The sequence below is a fragment of the Oryx dammah genome, unplaced genomic scaffold (assembly GCF_014754425.2).
Source record: "Oryx dammah isolate SB20612 unplaced genomic scaffold, SCBI_Odam_1.1 HiC_scaffold_28, whole genome shotgun sequence".
Lineage (NCBI taxonomy): Eukaryota > Metazoa > Chordata > Mammalia > Artiodactyla > Bovidae > Oryx > Oryx dammah.
In genome coordinates, this window is record NW_024070212.1 from 113,591,076 (window position 1) to 113,610,958 (window position 19,883).

A 19,883-nucleotide genomic window follows, 5' to 3' on the forward strand; every position below is an offset into this window, starting at 1 on the left:
CTGTGCTGAGTCACTTTAGTCGTGGCTGACTCTGCAGGGGCAGATGAATATCACCCCTGCTCTCCAGGGTGAGGAAGACCTCTCACCAGGCAGGGCTCCAGCCCTGAATCTGTAATTCTGGGACATAAGATCAGCCAGGATGTTCAGAGAATCCTGTGCAGAGCATGGCAGCTCTGACTCCAGCTGTTTATCTTCTTCATCAGCACTGGGTCAGCTTCTGTTCGGGTAGCCCCCGCCTGACCCCAGCATGCTGCTCTGTTCGCTGTAGAGATGCTGAATATTGGGCTGCAGGCAGAGGACCCAGCCTTGCGAGGCTGCGGGGGCTTCCCTCGGGGATGCGTCCGAGCCCAGGTATTTAGGGGTCGGGTGAGCCTGGCCACAGTCCTCTTATTACCAGTGACCCTGATGACTGCCATGGGTTAAGGCTTACAGACCTCCTTCTCTGGAGTGCTTCCATCCCAAGGGCAACAGGAACTCAGAGCTAGAAGGATGTTTATGAGGCTCACCCCCAGGTCTTTCATAGATGAGGAAACACACGTGGCTCCCTGGGGACCCCCAGGACGGGCCCTGCACCACCGGTGTTCAGCTTCCCTCCCCGTCCCCTGAGTCGTGGTGTGGTCTGGTGGTGTCTGGAGCAACTGTGTGACTTTGGGAAGGCTGACAACCTCTCTGAGCTCCATGTGAAGAGCGGGGAGTCTGGTTTGGGTTTTTTGTGGCCGTACTCTTCTGAGCGGCCCTTCCTGCTCCCTGTCCAGCGGGGAGCCGTGGGGGGCCAAGTCAGCCTTTCCTGCCGCAGCAGGAAGCCCTCAACCCCCTCCCATGGGGATCAGGAGGCAGATGTTTTCACCATGCACTCGCTCAGTGCAGCTCGTAAACACACTGCGCGGCCCAGGAGTGCCTGCGGGGACGCCTCCCTCTTGTGCTGCTCTCGAGGGGAGCCCTGAGGCTCAGGGATGCCAGCGTCTGCCATCAGCCCTGCTGAGGAAGTGGGGGCCACGGGGGTGTGTGCATGCACGTGAGCCCGTGAGCGTGTGCTCGTGGGTGTGCGGGTGTGCATGGGTTTACAGGGGTGGGGCGTGCACATATGCGAGTATCCATGCACGTGTGTTTTGTGTCTGTCCGTGTGTGTGTGCGTGTGTGTGTGGCTCGTGTGTTTCTGTGTGCCGTGTTATGTGCTGTGTGTGTGGGTGTGTATGGTTGGACTGGCTCAAGGTCACCCAGCTTGCTTGTGAGTCGGGACTCAGCCTGGCCCAAACCACAGGGCTTTCCAAGAAGCCACAGCCCTCCTCCCAGATGCCGGCTGATCTCCTTCCAAGCGGGCCGGGAAAGACCTGCGAACAGGCTGGAGCGGTGGTCTCTCTACCCAGGGGCTCTAGAGATGAGCCCGCGGTGTCCCCGAGGGGGCGACAGAGGCCTCCCAGACCCCAGACGGGCCCACAAGGGAAACGGTCAAGGGGAAGGGCTGGGGGTGGGGGTGGTGGGGGGATCCTGCAGAGGGTCTCGGCTTCTGCAGGTACACCCCAGCCCTGGGGAGGCAGGGGCGTCCCAGGGCAACCCCGCATCACGTCACCACACTGCACTGTCGTCTCAGGAAGCCGGGGACCTGCCATGGAAGAGCAGATGGTGCTCACGGTGACCTCACTGGGTGCCCGGTTCTGCTGGGCACACTGGTCAGAGCTGGGATCGCTCCTCACCGCAGCTCCACGAGGCAGAGACCAAACTCCTGCCTGATGAAGACGTGGAGGGTACAGGGCCAGGAAGGGCGGGGGGTCAGTCAAGGCCTTTGCTCTAAACCTCTAGAATTGATGGTGGAGACAGAATTTCTAAGATGCGTAATCTCTAGGCCAAAAGAGAGAGACCCTGTCCGTTTGCCATGTGGAGGACCTGGGCGAGCTGCCCTGTGTGAAGAGAGAGACTTCCGAGGAAAGTCCAGTGGGTGTGGGTTGGGGGAGTTGGAGGGTGGGTGTGGGTGTGAGGGCGGAGTAGGGGGGCAGAGACCAGGACTCCTGGAGGCAGACTCCTGGGCTCTGGGTTATCGCTCCAAAGCCCAATATGCAAAGTGCACTGTGAAATGTCTACAGGGCAATAAACCCATAGGGAGTGCGTTCCATGTGCCATGGCCCTAAATACGCTGTCTTAGGTAGTTATATGGGCAGTAAGTGCAGCCGTTTTGAAGAGCTAAGGAATCAGACAGACCTGCCATATACTCACGGAATCTCAGATTCTCCATCCAGAAATGGTTGCTAAGGCTGGATCCCTTAGGCTGAGTCTTAGGGTGGGTGCCCCGGTCCCCACACCCCTTGTTCAGATCTGGCTCCGTGCGTCCGGTACATAAGTCTTTTATTGATGGCCCCTCCCCCTCTGAACTGCAAAGCAGTTCCCTTGAGCCTCTTGGCACATAGAAGGTGCTCAATAATAGACCTGGAGAATGAACCCCACATCCCTGCATGCTGCAACCATGTCTCCTAATGACTGGGGATGGATAAGGGGACCACACATCAGTGAATGAGTGATTCTAACAGTGCATGGTGCCAAGTCGCTCAGTCGTGTCCAACTCTTTGTGACCCCGTGGACTGTAGCCCGCCAGGCGCCCCCGTCCATGGGATTCTCCAGGCAAGAATACTGGAGTGGCTTGCCATTTCTTTCTCCAGGGGATCTTCTCCACGCAGGGATCAAACCTTCTTCTGCCTCCTGCGTTGGCAGGTGGGTTCTTTCCCACTAGTGCCACCTGGGAAGCCTAGTGGTACAGGGAGACGTATTTTGGGTCAAGATCCCTTGGATTTCCCAAACCTTACTGCTGAAGTAGCTGCCCTCTTGGTTTCAAATCCATTGGTCTTTTGTGGTTTCTCTGTGCTTGTTAGTATCATTTGCTGCTGCTAAGTCGCTTCAGTCGTGTCCGACTCTGTGCGACCCCATAGACAGCAGCCCACCAGGCTCCCCCATCCCTGGGATTCTCCAGGCAAGAACACTGGAGTGGGTTAGTATCATCTACGCTTCTCTTAAAATCTTCAGACCTGCAAGGGCACCAGAAGCCACTTCTCTAAGTAGTTTGGGCCCCTTAAAGTCATTAGCGGCTGAAGCTACTGTCACTCTTTGAAATAACCGTGTGACACCACCCACAATTACTGTCTTCATATCACACATGGATGGAGCATTAGGAAGAACCTCAAAAATGGTTTCTAGAGCGTTGTGCAGTTGAACTTTGCAGACATGCTCAGTCATATCCTGCTCTTTGAGGCCCCATGGACTGTAGCCCACCAGGCTCCTTTGTCCCCGGGCTTCCACAGGCAAGAATACTGGAGTGGGTTGCCATTTCCTCTGCTAGGGGATCTTCCCAACCCAGGGATTGAACTCATGTCTCCTGTTTGGCAGGTGAGTTCTTTAGCATCTTTGCCACCTGGGAAGCCTCAGCGTTAGGGTGTCCTAATCCTGCTAGTTCTGGACGGAGGTGTCTGTTTAAGGACTGACGGCCTCAGGAACATGCTCAAAGGAATGCTGAGTTAGCCCGCAGTGGTGCCGGGTCCAAAAACAGGGCAGGCTGAGGGCAGAGCCACCAAGAGCTTTAATTCCACTTTAGCCAGATTTCATTGCACAGAAGCTCCCTTAATGAGGGTTAACGACATTCATGACTGTCTCCTTCACTTAAGAATGTGCTCAGGAGGGGCGAACTGTCACATCGTGGCCCAGGAACAGCTCAGGCCCCAGCTCAGAAGTGTCTGTTTGTCCTTCCTTCCCGCAGTCCCTTCCTTCTTGCCCTCTCTGCATGATTTTATGTTCTTTCCTCCCATTAGTCAAGGCTGTCATTTCTCTGCATCAGGTAAGAACAGGGGTGGTAGCACATGGCTGCATCATTTTCCCAGGAAGACCTCGGATTTTAAACATGGATTGTGGGGCTTCTCTGGTGGCCCAGTGGTTAAAAATCTGCACGTCCATTGCATGGATCACCGGTTTGACCTCTGGTTGGGAACTAGGATCCTGCATGCTGAGTGGTGTGGCCAAATAGTATGTAAAAATAAATTAAACATGGATCCCTTATGGTTTGATGAGCTGGCCAGTGGACGATGATGTAGTGATTCTCATGGCTTTATAACCTAGATTCTATTATTTGCAATGAACACCAAACCCTAGAGCCTTGAAGTTCTCGTCTGGGGTCAAAACCAAGGGTTTGCTCCCATGACACATGGAAAGAGGAGGATCACCCTGGAGAGATGAAGGTTTCCTTGCTCTCTGGGCTCAGAGTGGGGAGTCTGTCCAGCCCTCAGGCCTCTTGGAGCCTTGGCCAGACATGGTCTGGGGTGGTTAAGGGGTCAGCAGGCTGACAGGCTGATGTCGGGGTTCCTTTGGCGAATCTATGGTGGTGCACTTGGAAAAGTGGTTTGTTCGAGAGAACAGATTCAGTGACTTTCCAGTTTGTACAGAGCAGATTCGGTGCATGTGGGCCTGGGGCTGTCTCTTTCTCTCCTAATCTGTGTCCATGTCCTGTACAGACGCAGGCTGAGGGGTCTGTGCTGATGGCCGGAAGGTGTCTGGGAACCACTGCCCATTTCGGGCATTAAAGATCTAACCCACTGAAAATCTCGGGAAAGCCTGGAGACGGAGCTGGGTCTATAGCGAAGGAGACTGTAGAACTTTCTGTGCCATAGCCCCAAACTGTGCAACAGTTAATTTGAATTAAATTTAATTAAGTTTATCCCACCTCAGCTTGTCTCCTTCCTCTGTGTTCTCACAGATTGGAAGTGGGTCACTTACTGTCTTCTACCAAGTAGCCATTCATGTTCTTACAAAACTGAAATTTATCTTTGACCCTCATCTTTGTATTCTTTCTTTTTTTTTCTTAGCATTTCTTTTACTTCTTTGTTTAGCATTTCTCTTCTACAATTCTTATCCCATTTTATTTTTGGCTACACCTCACGGGCCCTTAGGTCCCCTAACAGGGATTGAACCCGGGGCCACTGGATGGTTGGGGAAGTCCCTACTCCACTTTCAAGCTGTGCTTTTCATCTAGCTGTTGGCCTGCCAGTGCTCCAGTGCTTCCCAAGATCAGTCACCTGGGAATTGAGGCAACGACTTCAGCCTCAGGGTTCCAAATATTAGCTCTGTGACCTTGGGTCCTAGCCTCCCCATCTTTAAACTCAGAAGATTGAAATCATTAATTTAAAAATCCTTTGTTAGCTTTAGCAACCAAATTACTGAGTCAGTTCAAGAAAAAACAGTTTTTATTGTATTATTTAAAGCATATGAATAGAGCAAAGAATTAATTTATTAAAATATGTGCAAGATAATATACTGTATACATGAATTAATAAAAACCTAGTAGTATCAGTGACAGACTGAACTTACTAGTTGTCAAATTAGAATATTTTCTAACTATCAACATTTAAATCTGGCAACTAGTACTGTTGAGATGAAGTGTCCAACTTGGAAAGATTGTGGAGTATGTGAAGAGTGAGTTTGGGTTATATACAAACTTTACATAGGCTAAGAAACAGTTACAAGCTGTAGAAATAGATGTTATGGACAGCTAACTGGGTGGCCAACCTATGAAGACCCGGGTGGGAGCAGGGCTGACGGGCGTGGGGCATCGACGCGGGTCTTCAGGTGGGCAATGGTGAGTCTCCTCTGTCAAGTCAGAGACACCTGCATCCTCGGCTCCTCAGAAGGCGTTACTTTTTCTTTTTCTCCTTTCTCCCTTTCTTCTCCTTTTTCCCTTTGTCCTTTTCATTTTCTTTGTTACCTCCTGTTAATGCCAAGGCTCGCTTTTTACCCATAGGGGTCTTGGCATACCAGTTCTGAAATCAAACAGATGTTTAGGAAAATATGAAAATGACATGAATTCACTGGTATGCCCTTAAAAATAAAGAAAAGCTTGCTGAAAGGAAGGGGGCAAGCAGCCATTCAACACTGGGCTTTTAAGGTATGTTCTTTCTTAGTGGGTTTTGCATATTTCTACACTATTTGAAACTTTCACCTTAAAGAATTAACAGAGAGACTACTTGCCAGGTCAAACCAAGAGCCCTTCCCACTAAGTCACCTGACTTCCTGGGGGTCTTGCTCTAACCCCAAGTTACCAAGGTTTGGTCAGTAATGTGAGTAGCTCCCTGTGGTTCAGACAAGACCATCAGCTGGACAGATGACCAACTGTGAACCTTGGGAGGGCTTCAAACAGTCTGAGGGAGACTGCTGAAAACAGGACAGAAACACCGGAGCCAAAAGATCCAAAAAGCACTCACTAATCACAACTGGCCCTGTCATGACGTTTTTCTCAACCTTCACTTTTATTTGAAGTCTGAGAAACACTCTGGCTTGCAAACGCTGTAGTCATATTTCATTAAATGACTATTGTTTGTGCTTATGCTTAGTTGCTCAGCTGTGTCCGACTGTTTGTGACCCCATGGACTGCAGCATGCCAGGACTGCATGTCCATCACCAACTCCTAGAGCTTGCTCAAACTCATGTCCATCGCGTTGGTGATGCCATCCAACCATCTCATCCTCTGTCGTCCCCATCTCCTTCTCCCTTCAATCTTTCCCAGTATCAGGGTCTTTTCCAATGAGTCAGCTCTTTGCATCAGGTGGCCAAAGTGTTGGAGCTTCCAGCTTCAGCATCAGTCCTTCCAATGAATATTCAGGCTGACTTCCTTTAGGATGGACTGGTTGGATCTCCCTGCAGTCCAAGGGACTCTCAAGAGTCTTCTCCAACACCACAGTTCAAAAGCATCAATTCTTCAGCACTCAACTTTCTTTATGGTACATAACTCTCACATCCATACATGACTACTGGAAAAACCACAGCTTTGACTAGATGGACCTTTGTCGGCAAGGTAATGTCTCTGCTATTTAATATGCTGTCTAGGCTTTTCTATAGCTTTTCTTCCAAGGAGAAAGCCATTTCCTCCTCCAGGGGATCTTTCCAACCCAGGGATTGAACCTGTGTCTCTTGCACTGCAAGTGGCTTCTTTACCCAGTGAGCCATTGGGAAGCCCTTAAATGACTATAATAAACATTATTTATCAGTTCTCCTATTGACGGACTTAGAGGTGATTTTCAATTCTTTGTCATTATGAATGCTGTTGAAATTCACAAGTTTAGTATATATGAGAAAGTTTATGTTAGAAAGCTTCTCTGGGGCATGCACCCAGAAGAAGAATTCCTGGGGTTGTAGGTAGGTCATGAGCCTCTTCAATTTTATCTGATGTTTCCAAGCCGTGCTCTGAAGGGGTGTGAGTAGGACACTATCTCAGTCTTTGTGTGTCTTAAAATGTCTGTGTTTTCTGTCATCTCTTGGATGCTGGTTTGTATGTAAGTATGTGTGCTGGGTGCTCAGTCATGACTCTTTGTGACCCCAAGGACTGTAGCCCATCAGGCTTCTCTGCCCACGGGATTCTCCAGACAAGAATACTGGAGTGGGTTACCATTTCCTCCTCTAGCAGATCTTCCCAACCCAGGGATTGAACCTGTGTCTCTTGCATCTCCTGAATCGCCAGGAGAATTCTTTACCACTCTGATTCCTGGGAATCCCCTGGAGGCTAGTTTTGCTGGATATAGATTTTAGGCAGCTGGTTATTTTTCCTCAGCACTTTGAAGATAGGCTTTCACTTTCTTCTGGTGCTAACTGTTGCCAAGGAGACGTCTGATTTCCCCACTACTTCTCTGCAGGTTATCTGGTATCATAAGACTGGCCTGTCGTCTTGTTCTCAGTTTGACAATAATGTACGTAGATGTAGATCTGTTTTACTTATTCGGCTGGGCATGTGGAATTTGTTTTTAATCTAAGAATTCATGTCTTTAACTGAAGAAAGTTCTTAGCAAGTATTTCTTCAAATAATTGTTCCTCTGGTATTTCCTCTCTTCTTCCAAAACTATTATCTGGGTGCCAATGTTTTCAAAGGCTGTCACTTGCCATTTATAGGTTTTATCTGTTTATTTTTCTGTGCTGCTTTCTGAGGGAGCTCCCTAGGACCATCCTCCGTCCCACTAATCTGTTCTTTGACCATCTCTAGTCTAGAGCTCACATCTCTTTTGTTTTTTGACTGTTTATGTTAGTGACTATATTTTTCATTTCTAAGCTGTTTTTTTTTTAAATAATTATCTATTTTTACTCCATTTCTGCCCATCTTTGTTTCAAAACTTTGTATGTTTCTCTAATGGAAGTTATGGTTTCATTATATTAATCTAATATAATTATATTAATATAATCTAACATAATGGATTAAAATCTAATGTAATTAGATTTTCATTTAAACTACTATCTTTTAATCATTTTTGTCTGAAGATTGTACTCAGCCCTAGATTTTCTGAAATGTTTTGGAATTTTGATTTTCAGATTTGTCTTGGCCTCTCTCTCTCTCATGATGCCTCCGTTCCTGAGCAGTACTGAAGTTGCTTCCATGTGCTCTCTAGACCCACATTCAGAACCGAGTCTTACAGGATGCCTAGAAGTCTTACAGGATGCTCCTTGGTGATATTGGGGTGTCAGAGATCTCGTCACAGAGGCGGCAGCTTTGTCATTGTATCTGCCACGACTCCTAACCCCCTTTGCTTTCTATTTCTATTTCTCTCTATGCTACATGCCCTGCATCTGACTGTCCCTGTGTTTGAGATTTATCTTTGTTTCTGGCACTTGGGGATTTTGTCATTCTTCTTTTAGCTTTGGCTTGCCTTTCAATGAAAGGTGAGGTGGCCAAGCATTTAAGGTGACAGACTCCTAGTTTCCTGAGACACAGGATGGACTGCGCCCTGGAGCACGGGCTTCGGAGTAAGGTTTGAACTGTAACTCTGCTCCTTTGAAGCTGTGTCACCTGGAACGAGTCATTTCGCCTCTTGCGGTTTTCTTTTTCTGGTTCTGTTTTATTTTGGCTGCTGTAGCACATTGCTACACACTTAGTGGCTTAAAACAAAGCACTTAATATCTTACAGTTCTGTAGGTCAGAAGTCCAAAATGGGTCTCATGGGGCTAAAATCAAGGTGTCAGCAGGCTGTACTCCTTTCTGGAGCTCCGGGGGAGAATCCGTCCCCTTGTCTCTTGTGGCTTCCAGAGGCCACCTACTCTCCTGGCTGGTGGCCTCATCTCCACCTTTGGGCGGCAGCGCCGGGCTACCTGGAGGTCCAGTGAATCCTCACGCGGCCATCTTTCTGTTTCTCTTCTGATGCCCTCTTCTAATTTTTATGAGTACCCTTGACTCACGAGGATAATTCAGGGTGATCTGTCTTCAGGTCAGCTGACTAGCAACCTTACTCCACCTGAATTCCCCTTTCCCATGTAACCTGACAAATTCCAGGTTCCAGGGACTCGGGTGTAGACCTCTTTGAAACTGACTATAACCCAGTTTCTTCATCTGCAAAATAGAGCAATGGTGAGGTCTGAATTCATAGAGTGCCTGGCTAATAGCCACAACAATATTTACTAACACTGTTACGACTATTACATTCTTATCATTCAGTATGTTCTCCATCACGTCCATGGAGCAGGTACCTGTGTCTGGAGAACCTATAAGAAAGATCTCAGTCTGACACAGTTAGGTGAAGCTTCTCAGGGTGACGATGATAGACCTGGTTACCAGCATCTACAGCCATGCAATCTCATTATCTGGAAGAGTGGCAATGTCATTCCATCTATCCATCTGCTCAATCCATTTGCCACTCAACAAGGTAACTGAACTGAGCAGGGCCAGGTGCTGTGCGAATCCTGGAGTAAAGACAGGAAGCGGAAATGGATGGGGTGGGTGGGTTAGTGATGATGGTGGTAAAATGATTTAGTTCCTTTGAAAAACGAACATGATGGAACTCTGCTCAGTATTATGTGGCAGCCTGGATGGGAAGGGAGCTTAGGGGGAAAAAAGATCCATGTATTTGTATGGCTGAGTCTCCTTGCTGTTCACCTGAAACTATCAGAACATTGTTAACCGGCTATATCCCAATATGAAATTAAAACGTTTGAAGTTAAAAAAACCCCAACAAAAATGAGTATGAGAAGCAGAGCAAGAAACATATGTGTTCTCACCCCAGGTTATAAAATGGCAGCATTTCCTTCTTTTGATTAATATGATGGATTCTAGTCACTGGATCTCAAGTACCTGTAACAGGTAGAAAGCTTCTAGGGATTATTTCGGACAGTAAAAAAAAACCCAACTAAGAGAAAACACCTAAACCTAGTTCCTCAAAATGCAGAGGAACATTATCATTTTACAAAGGAGAAATAACCTGGGAATTTCTAACAAGAATATATCACTTGAAGAGGATTAATATTTGCAGTCAACACTAACAAGGTTTAAATAGTTAATGAGTATAATTCAGAAGCTTGGCAAAAACTTCAACTTGGAGTTGTAAATATTTCTTCTGACTTTTCTAGAGCAAGGATCAGGAAACTATGGCTGGATGGGCCAAAGTTGGTCCGTTGTCTGTTTTTGCAAATAAAGTTTCACTGGCACCTGGCCACACCAATTCATTTATTTACTGTGTCTGGACACTTTTGAGGCAGGACGTAGAGTTAAATAGTTGGGACAGAGACCACGTAGTTTTTGAAGCCTAAAACATTTACTATCTGGCCCTTTAAGGAAAAAGTCTGTCAACTCTTGTGCAGACCATTATTTTTGGAATCAGTGTGGTGACTATTTTCCATCTTCATTGACCCATCAGTGGCAAAGCAGAAGGGGAACAGTTTCTAGAGTTGGTGGAAACAGTTTCTAGAGTTGGTGGACCCATTGTAGAAGGGATTTTCCTAATCCCAGGCAGGCTATCAGGGATGAGAGGTTTGAATGAAAATCCCAACTCTCTTTCTGGTGACTGAATGGCCAAGATGGTGATGGATATAATTTCATGGATACAGTTTCCCTTCTTTTTATTCCTAGTTGGCCAAGAAAACTATCTTCAGGTCCAGAAAGAGAACTCAACCGCACTCACTGCTATGAAAAGGGCTTGGAGGGGCGCCTACTGGCCTGGGCCTTGGTGGGTGAGGGTGCTAATTCTGACGGTGCCTTGGAGAAGGCACACCACTCTTGGCTGCTTCCTTTCCTCCTATAGCAGAGGGATCTGGAAGAAAACAATTCTGTGAACATCTCAGAATGTGTTCAAAAACTAGAAAACTAAATCCAGTTGAATTTTCTCATGATTTCCTATCACAAGCGAACACAGGCATATATGAGACAAACCAGCATTGGCTGGAAGCACACTGTTTAGGGAATGGTTTTCTCCAGGCAAAACCTGTTCCATTATGTGAATTGTGAAAGTAAAAACCAATGAGAACCAATATGTGTACAAATCCAATAATTTTGAAGCTGCTACTCAATTCTGCAATTTGACTGTTCTCTTATAAGGTTCTTTTGTGGCTCAGCTGGTAAAGAATCCGCCTGCAATGCGGAAGACATGGGTTCAGTCCCTGGGTTGGGAAGATCCTCTGGAGCAGGGAAAGGCTACCCACTGCAGTATTCTGGCCTGGAGAATTCCATGGACTGTATAGTCCAGGGGTCACAAAGAGTCGGACACAACTGAGTGACTTTCACTTTCACTTATAAGGTTACGGATCACAACTTTCCTAAGATTTAGAAGACACGTGCTTTATTGCTAAGGCCAGAAGATACTGTGGACCCCAAATTTCACATTTCCAAATTTCACTGGATACGGCAGAGTCCAAATGCATGGAGAGAGGAGGGTGGAGGTGTCGTGTGTGACAAGCCTTTGTTGCTGAGACATGCACTGCATTTACCTTAAAGCTGTCTTCTTCCTCCTGGTAGACCGGATTCATGCTGGTGAGAGAGGCGATGAACTCGAGGGCGGTGAGCGGCTTGTGGGGCTGCTGCCGGAGTCTCCGCTCCGTGAGCACCTCCTTCACCACTTGGACAATGTGTCCCTGCGTGAAGCCGTCGGTGATCTTCGCCAGGCAACTGACACTCAGGGTGTCCGTGATGACGCCGCCGTGTCGCTGAATGATCTCCTTCCACAGAACTGTTGCGTCCAAGACAATGGCGAAGACAGAGAACGAGAGTCAGCAAAGAGAAAACAGGGTTAACCCAGTCCCCGAGACAAACCTGCCTCTCACCAAGAAAGGAGAGCATGCGGGTCTGCTCCAATTTGTAATTCAAATGAGCATGGGGCCAAAGAACCAAATGCTTTGCCTCAAGTCAGTTTTCACTCACAAGGCATGCGCATCGATGGCCCTGAGTTCTACAAATCCCTGAGTCTTTTGTGAATTGACAAAAAAACATTTAATAAGGGTCAGTATACACTTTCTGTGTATTAATACAACAGACTGCTAGCAGGAAGCAGCTGTACAGCACGGTGAACTCCGCGGGGTGCTCTGCGATGACATAGAGGGGAGGGGTGGGGAGGGGAGGGGTGGGAAGGAGGTCCAAGAGGGAGGGGATATAGGTATACATTTAGCAGCCACTTCGTACAGCAGAAAGCAACACAACCTTATAAAGCAATTACACTCCAATCATAAATTTTTTAAAAAGGTCAGTAGAGTTTTAGGGTGATGCCTTCAAAGATGTTCAAAATCTTCCAAAACTGGAAATTTATGGTGTTTGGTTAAGTAGGAGTTTGACTTGTTTGAGTTACAAAGGTCATTTCATATGTAATTTATACGTGTAGGATTGCAACACACAGTCCGATTTCCATCAGCTTTGCAGGGCTTGGTTCCTGTTAGGCATACGCCACTGCAGAACACGTCCTTTGAGCAGAGCCAGACTCTCCGCCCCCAACCATGGCAAACACGCACAGATGAACAGATCTACCACATGGTGCCCTGTTGCTGTCTGGGATGGTGGGAGCTTGGGTAACCGGGAGATTCCACTTAGGACATGCTGTGAACACGAATTAAGAAAAAATCCCTGGTGCTTCTCAACCTTAGACACAGGATGGTCTCCCACACAACATTCGAGACATAACACTTTGAACACTGCATCCATTCTGTAAGAGAGATTCTACGGAAATAAATTGAGACCCGCTGTGATATGTTTTTCCAGTAGTCATGTATGGATGTGAGAGTTGGACCATAACGAAAGCTGAGCACCGAAGAATTGATGCTTTTGGACTGTGGTGTTGGAGAAGACTCTTGAGAGTCCCTTGGACTGCAAGGAGATCCAATCAGTCCATCCTATAGGAGACCAGTCCTGAGTGTTCATTGGAAGGACTGATGTTGAAGCTGAAACTCCAATCCTTTGGCCATCTGATGTGAAGAACTGACTCCTTGGAAAAGACCCTGATGCAGGGAAAGATTGAAGGCAGGAGAAGAAGGGGATGACAGAGGATGAGACGGTTGGAGGGCATCACTGACTCGATGGACGTGAGCTTGAGCAAGCTTCGGGAGTTGGTGATGGACAGGGAGGCCTGGCATGCTGCGGTCCATGAGGTTGCAAACAGTTGGACACGACTGAGCAACTGAACTGAGCTGAACTGAACTGTGATGTGTTAGTTCTGTCCAGACAGTGAGGAAGGGACTGTCCATCTCAGAGCCAGCCCTGGCATGGCAAAGGCTGGGCTAAATGTCTCCAAAGAGACATGACCTTCTTTGAGGAAGGTTAGAGACAGTTTTTTAATAAAGAAGATTCTGGTATGATCTGAGCATGGTCAGGTGTGTGGAATGACTACATCATCCAAATACTTTGGCCTCTAAATACCAGGTGAAATGAAAAGCTCCAATGACTGTCAAGGAATAGAACGACTTGGGACATAACTAGGACCCACACCAGAGAGTCTGGTTTTGGGGTCTCAAGTTATTTCTCTGTCCTGCTTGGTGGGGGATCCTTGGCTCCAAGGTGAGCTGAGTTGCTGGGAAGGGAGATATGTTACCATGGGGCCTGAGGTGTCTTCTAGCTGTGGAAGGTTAGCCGTTGAGGCTTGAGGACCACAGTGAAGCCTGCAAGGGCTACAGGGGCCCCCAACCTGACCTAAAGCAACATCTGCCCCCTGCATCTACACTGCTTCTTCCTTGAGGAGTTTATTTAAACTTGAAGTCATCTTAAGGTTACCTGTAAAAATAGGAGTAGAAAGATTTAATTCTTAGGCTTCTGTGAGAAATAAGGACAAGAAAGTATAGAAAGCAATTGGAAGAAACCGTTCTGATATATGGTGGGCGTCTTGTTTTCTATAGCTTTATTACTGTTATTTCTGTAATTACTGTTAGTCATTCCATTTTGTGGGGCATCCCAGGTGGCTCAGTGGTAAAGAACCCGCCTGCCAATGAAGGAGACATGGGTTCAATCGCTGGGTGGGGAAGACCCTCTGTAGAAGGAGATGGCAGTGCACTCCAGGATTCCTGCCTGGAGAATCCCATGGATAGAGGAGCCTCGTGGGAGTCCATGGGATTGCAAAGAGTCAGACATGACTGAGTGACTTAACAGCAACAACATTGCATTTTGTACCAAAGTTTACTAACGCTCACTAAAACATCAATGATTGATATAAAAGCTAACACAAAATAAACTAGAGTATTTCTAAGCATATTTGTGTAAAGACCCTGGAACAGGCAACGATTACCCTTATCTAAATACAACTGTCACACATCAGAAAACATAACCCGTGGTAAAAATACACAGCAACAACAACCACCAGATCACACCACCCCTTGGGATCTAGTCTGTCTTGTCCACATTCACAACATCTAAAAACTGTGCAAACAGGTCTGAGAGGTGACTTGGAAGCTAAGAAGTGAACGTGTCTTATGGCACAGGTGATAACCCCTGAAGCTGAGGGGCCAGAAAACACCCAGACTGGGACCTAGAACAGCTTCAGTCTCGAGGGCCGAGGGCAGCCAAGGGGCTCTTTGCACCCAGTGCTGTATTTCATTTTCCTCTCGTGGATGCAGAGGGCTTCTCAGTTCTTCAGGCTAATCTACATCCCCTTCCCCTTCTTTAGAGCTGAAAGGAATCTGGTCTTTGGGTCCCCTGTGAAGAACTGACTCATTGGAAAAGACCCTGATGCTGGGAAAGATTGAAAGCAGGAGGAGAAGAAGGCAGCAGAGGATGAGATGGTTGGATGGCATCACCGACTCAATGGATATGGGTTTGAGCAAGCTCTGGGAGTTGGTGATGGACAGGGAAGACTGGCGTGCTGCAGTCCATGGGGTCACAAGGAGTCAGACACGACTGAGCAACTGAACAACAACAATTCTGCTTTTGCCATTCCAAATTGCTTGCATCCTGACTGCTGGTTGAGAGGGCACCATCTCTTAAAATTCATCTGGGGTCTTGCACAAGCACACGAGGGTGAATAATACGATTTGGATGCGCTTCTGGCCTCTGCAGTCTAGAATTCCAGAAAAATCGAAAGACACGAGCTGGACTCCTCCGAGCAGACACTGGGTCCAGGGTGGGGAGCCTGTGATGGATTGGGTTATTAGTGGAACAGACCCCAGGGAAGAGAGGCAGGAGGTAGAGCATTAGGAACGTGGAGAGATGGAAGCCCAAAGGGATTTCTGGGGACTAGACACGGCATTCATCAACCGGGAAGGGGGGTGGATTTTCTTTGCAGAGACATTTTGAAGGAAACAGCTTGATTTTGGGAAAGGAGGTAGATATTGAATTATATTTGGTAAACCTTAAGGACTGTGTTTCCTCCGGCTGATCTACCCTTAGCTTCTCAGCCCTGTCACCTGCCTCCTCCCTGCCTGGAGGAATTTCAGAAGTTGAATGGTGATTGTTCCACACACCTCCAGCGCTCTGCTGCCTGCAAACAGATGGACAAGCAAGGGCCCAAGTTATGAATTTGCAGGCCAGGCTTTACGGGCTGTGAGAGACCATTTTTGATCACTGCAAAGACAGGAATAGTCTTTCTTTAAGATAGATGTCCCAGTCAGTGTGGCTATGATAACTTCAAGGTCACTGGAGGAAACAGGCAGTGTTTATGATGTTGGCAAGAATGGCGGCCTCAACAAATCACCCACCAGCAAAGAAATATGTGAGACGCATGTGGCTGAGCGGACAGAGCCCTGAGCCTAAGACAGCTGCTGCTGCGGGTTCATCATCTGCTCACAGGTGAAGGGACGCTTCCTCCTCCTGTCCCACGTGGCTGCGGGAGGGGGTTCAGGCTGGAATCTGTCACACAATCTGAGTCCCTTTAGAGGCCTGGCACTTCATCAAAAGAACACAATTGTCCTCGTTAGACATCAATAGCTCCATTTTTAAAGGGCCTCTGGTTTTGTCAAACAGTGGAAACTACTGAATCCAAAGTCAAGAATAACGTTCTAGCTCCTGAAAATTAATAATACACTACTTTATTCCATTAAGATAGCTTAAAATATATATACAATGCAGAGAGAGAGAGAGAGACAGACACACAGAGAGAGACAGGGAGGAGAGATGCTAACAAGAGCTGGGGAGGCTCTGATGAAGCTGGGAGCGAGGAGTCCTCTGCAGTGACTCACGGTGGGCAGAGAATGCTGGTGCCCACCCACCCCCTGAGCAAATCTACACAGCCCCGTCCCCTTGAACCTGAGATCATGTAAGTCATTCCGGCCAACGTGGGTAGAAGTGCTGTGGGCCCCATCTGGGTCTGGTTCCTAAAATCTCCTGAGAGATCATTTATAGGATCTTTTTCTCCCTTTGGTGCTGGTTGGCTGCAGAGGACCCAGTGGAGGGCTTGCAGGCCCCAGAAGTCAGAGAAGCCCCAAGATGATGGAGAAATAACTGCATCCAAAGTCTCCCAGTGCTTTGTATATAACACTGACTTATGAAGTCAGGACCACAGTTTATGGAGACAGAAATGAGTGCGTGTTGCAAGCTGAGTGGCTAATAAGCTAAGAGATTTTCATGTATGGGGAATAAAGGGCTGTTCTTTCAGCAAATCACATTAGCCAGGAGCTTAAGAACAACCAGAAAGGACCACACAGCCTCTCTGTTCTGGTGATGCTATTGTGAAGGGTTAACAGAAACCAAGTCTGACCGAGTAGATTTTATTACTATCATCGGTGTTAACCATTGCTGCTGAGTCAGCGCTAGCTCCACCTCCTCTGTTGCCACCACCACCGTGACCGCCAGCATCTCCTTCACCCCCAGGCTGCAGTCATGACCACCATCCTCAGACTGCAGTCACCATCACCACCGTTTCAGACACCAGCACCACCATCACCACCTCTTGGATGATCTTGGATGTCCACGCCTATCCAGGCTTCAGATGAACTGAAGCTCCAGTCGCCGTCATGAAACACCTTGGGGGGAGGGAAGCCCCAGCTGAACCCAGTGGCCCCTCAGAACCACGAGAGGCATAGGTTGTTGTTTCCAGCCCCTGGGGAGGGCTGTCACACAGCAGGAGACGTGGAGACCCCATCAGCACCACTGCCAGCTCCTGAGCCATCTACCGCCCAGCCGTGGACACCCTCCTCCTCCACGACAACCATCAGCACCTTATTCCCCCTCCTCCTCCACCACCACCCGTGCTCTTGGGGGGCTGGGACGGTGCTGGGCATTCCAACCATCTCACAGAAGGGTCACCACTGCCCTGCAAACTCCACGGTTCTCCTACGTTACAGGTGAGAGAGCGGGGAGGCTCAGAAGGTCAGCCACCTTGTCAAGGTCATCAGTGATCCAGGGGCCAAGCTGGGATCAGACCCAGGTCTGCTCAAAGCCCACATCTCACCCTTCTTCCCCATTTCACTGCCCTGTCTCCCAGGGTCCCTGGTTGGTACGGGTCCCCGTTAACAATAGATTTCCAAAAACGTGGATTTTGAATCTGTCTGTTCAAGAAAAAAAAAAAAAAAGGAAAAAAGTAAGCTATTGTATAAGTCAATCAATGTTTTCCTGAACTAATACTTTAAGATTGGGAAAAAAAAAAATCGACCTCGTGAAAGGAAATGCTGCTGGATGAGAAAGGCAGCACCACCACGGGGACAAAATGAGGGGCCTGAGTCCACCTGTCGGAGGAAAAATTCACACCCTCGAGGCTTCTGTCTCCCCCGGGGCTCAAAATAATAACCCCGTCCAGTTTCTTTTTGTCCAGGGAAAGACGATCATGTTAGCAACAGAACAGAGGTGTACGCTTTGCTTTTCTGACCTGGGATTTGCGTTTATGGCTCGAGCCTGGGTGACCCTGGCACGCTGGGCCTCAGGCCCCCTTGTGATGCTCCCGGGTGAAGGCCACCCTCCCGGCCCACAGGACAGCACGGCCGTCGCGGGTGGCCCAGCCTCGCTGGCTGCACACGGGAAGGGGTGAGTGGTACTTGCCGTATCTGGAAGCGTAGTCTGGTCTGGGAACCAAAATAATTTTTTGGTAAGCTTTGCAGAAAGGTTGAAGTTCCGCATCAAAAGGTCGCTTTGTGGTCCCCACAATTAGAATCCTGTCGTCTGGCTTCAGGAGTTTTAGCATTTTGGGAAGCTGCTTTTTCAGGCGCTTAGGTTCCATCTGGGAGAAACAGAGAGGAAAAAAAAAATGAGCCCACATGTAGAAAAAAGAATTAAGAGCTAAAGAAAATTCATCCTCGGATGCACTGTGGGATGCCCTTACTAATGTGCTTTCAGGGCTGCTGGACATACTTTCCTAGAGTGTATCCTGGGCCAGGTCTCAGGACGTGGTTCCTGGTTGGTGTGGTCTGAATTGCTGGCCCTTCCTTTCCTCAAATCCGGTGCTCAGATTTGGACAGGGGGAAGGAGGGAAGCACCTGACCGAACGTTCTAGCATCTTAGCCGTAAGCGTGGGAAATGGGGGGATTTCCAAGCGGAAGGAAGCTGCCTGGGGTTGACAATGGGTTCTGGTGCGTTCCTCCGAGCTGTTTTGCAGGTGAACTCAAGATTTCCTTTGTTGATGCGGATCTGATGTCCCGGATCTCAGGTCTGAAAACACCTCGTGACATGGAGTGTGACACCACTTCTCTCTGAAGCAGTCTGAATGTAGTCCAAAGCTGCCTTATTGCAGTAGAGCCTCCACACTAATTGAGGGTCAGGAGCAAGACGTGAGGCCCTGGAGGGAGGAGGACTTCCGGCCTGGGGTTGGTGGTGAGCAGATTTGGCCACATTGCCATGGCAACGCATGGGCCTTCAACCAGGGCAGCAAGAGGAGAGGAAGCAGTGAGGGGTGGTGGGGAGCCTCCACAGAGATGCCCAAGCATAATCTGTGCCTCTTTCGCTCCCCTTTGGCTCAGGGACAACTTAGACACGGAGCTAAAGATCTCACCTATGCTGGGAGTTTCCCGGAATCGGCCCCCCAGCACCTGTGAGCTCCTCTACGGAGATGAGGCCACCTGAGGTTTGTCCCTGTGAGTCCTGCACCCTCGGGCTGAGAGACAACCCTGTATGCCAGTCTGCAGGAAGGGGCTGGGGACGCCTAGGGAAGGGAGGGAGCGTGTGATAAATTCCATCCTCGGGAATAAAAGCGAACGGTGGAGGGTGCTGGAGGCCCAGCGGGTATGGGGGTGCCAGAGCTGTGTATAGCTTGCAGGGCTTTCAGGACAAGGCCACTGTGTGCTGGGGGACGGCCAGCCTGCTGGGCAGAGGGCTGGAGGGTGAGGGGTTGGCGTGCAGCCCTCAGGGTGGGTGCCAGCTGGGGGAGGGGAGAGGAGGGGCTGTTGGCCAAGCAGGGGGACCCAGGGCTGAGTCTCTCCTTCCTTCCTCCGTGTGCCTGGCAGGAGGGCCTGGTTTCACGGGGCACAGGGAAAAGACCATAAGAGGCTGAGGAGGAGCACTACCCTGGCCGAGGGGCCCTTAGGAGCACGGTCCAGTGGGAAGCTGCAGGAACTTCAGCTGCAAGCAGGCCCTGGGTTGGGGCTTGCCTTGACCATAGGACAGGGCAGCTGCACTTCCGTGCCCGCCTGCCTTGCTCATCGCTTCTTACACCCAGCTGCATGCACAGCACTGGGGGCGCCGACCGCAGCGCTCCAGGGCCCTTGCTCTGTGCCTGGCGCAGACTCTCTCACCTAATCCTCACAGGCAGCCCACCAGAGGGGCTTGTTCCCACCCTCAC

General features: G+C 48.9%; 1 protein-coding gene across 3 annotated transcripts in view; it reads right to left on the reverse strand.

Moving 5' to 3' along the window:
* Positions 1-5,226: 5,226 nt before the first annotated feature.
* Positions 5,227-19,883, reverse strand: part of IQCA1 (IQ motif containing with AAA domain 1) — a 186,156-nt gene continuing 171,499 nt past the window's right edge. For 2 of the 3 annotated variants that reach the window (XM_040231828.1, XM_040231830.1), the window contains 3 exons: positions 18,152-18,329; positions 11,701-11,939; positions 5,227-5,789 (listed from right to left, as the gene is read on the reverse strand). In XM_040231828.1, the coding sequence (XP_040087762.1) occupies positions 5,664-5,789; positions 11,701-11,939; positions 18,152-18,329 (543 nt within the window). In that variant the 3' untranslated portion in view covers positions 5,227-5,663. Of the gene's footprint in view, positions 5,790-8,914; positions 9,487-11,700; positions 11,940-18,151; positions 18,330-19,883 lie in introns of those variants that run through there. The other variant, XM_040231829.1, reaches the window with a different exon arrangement.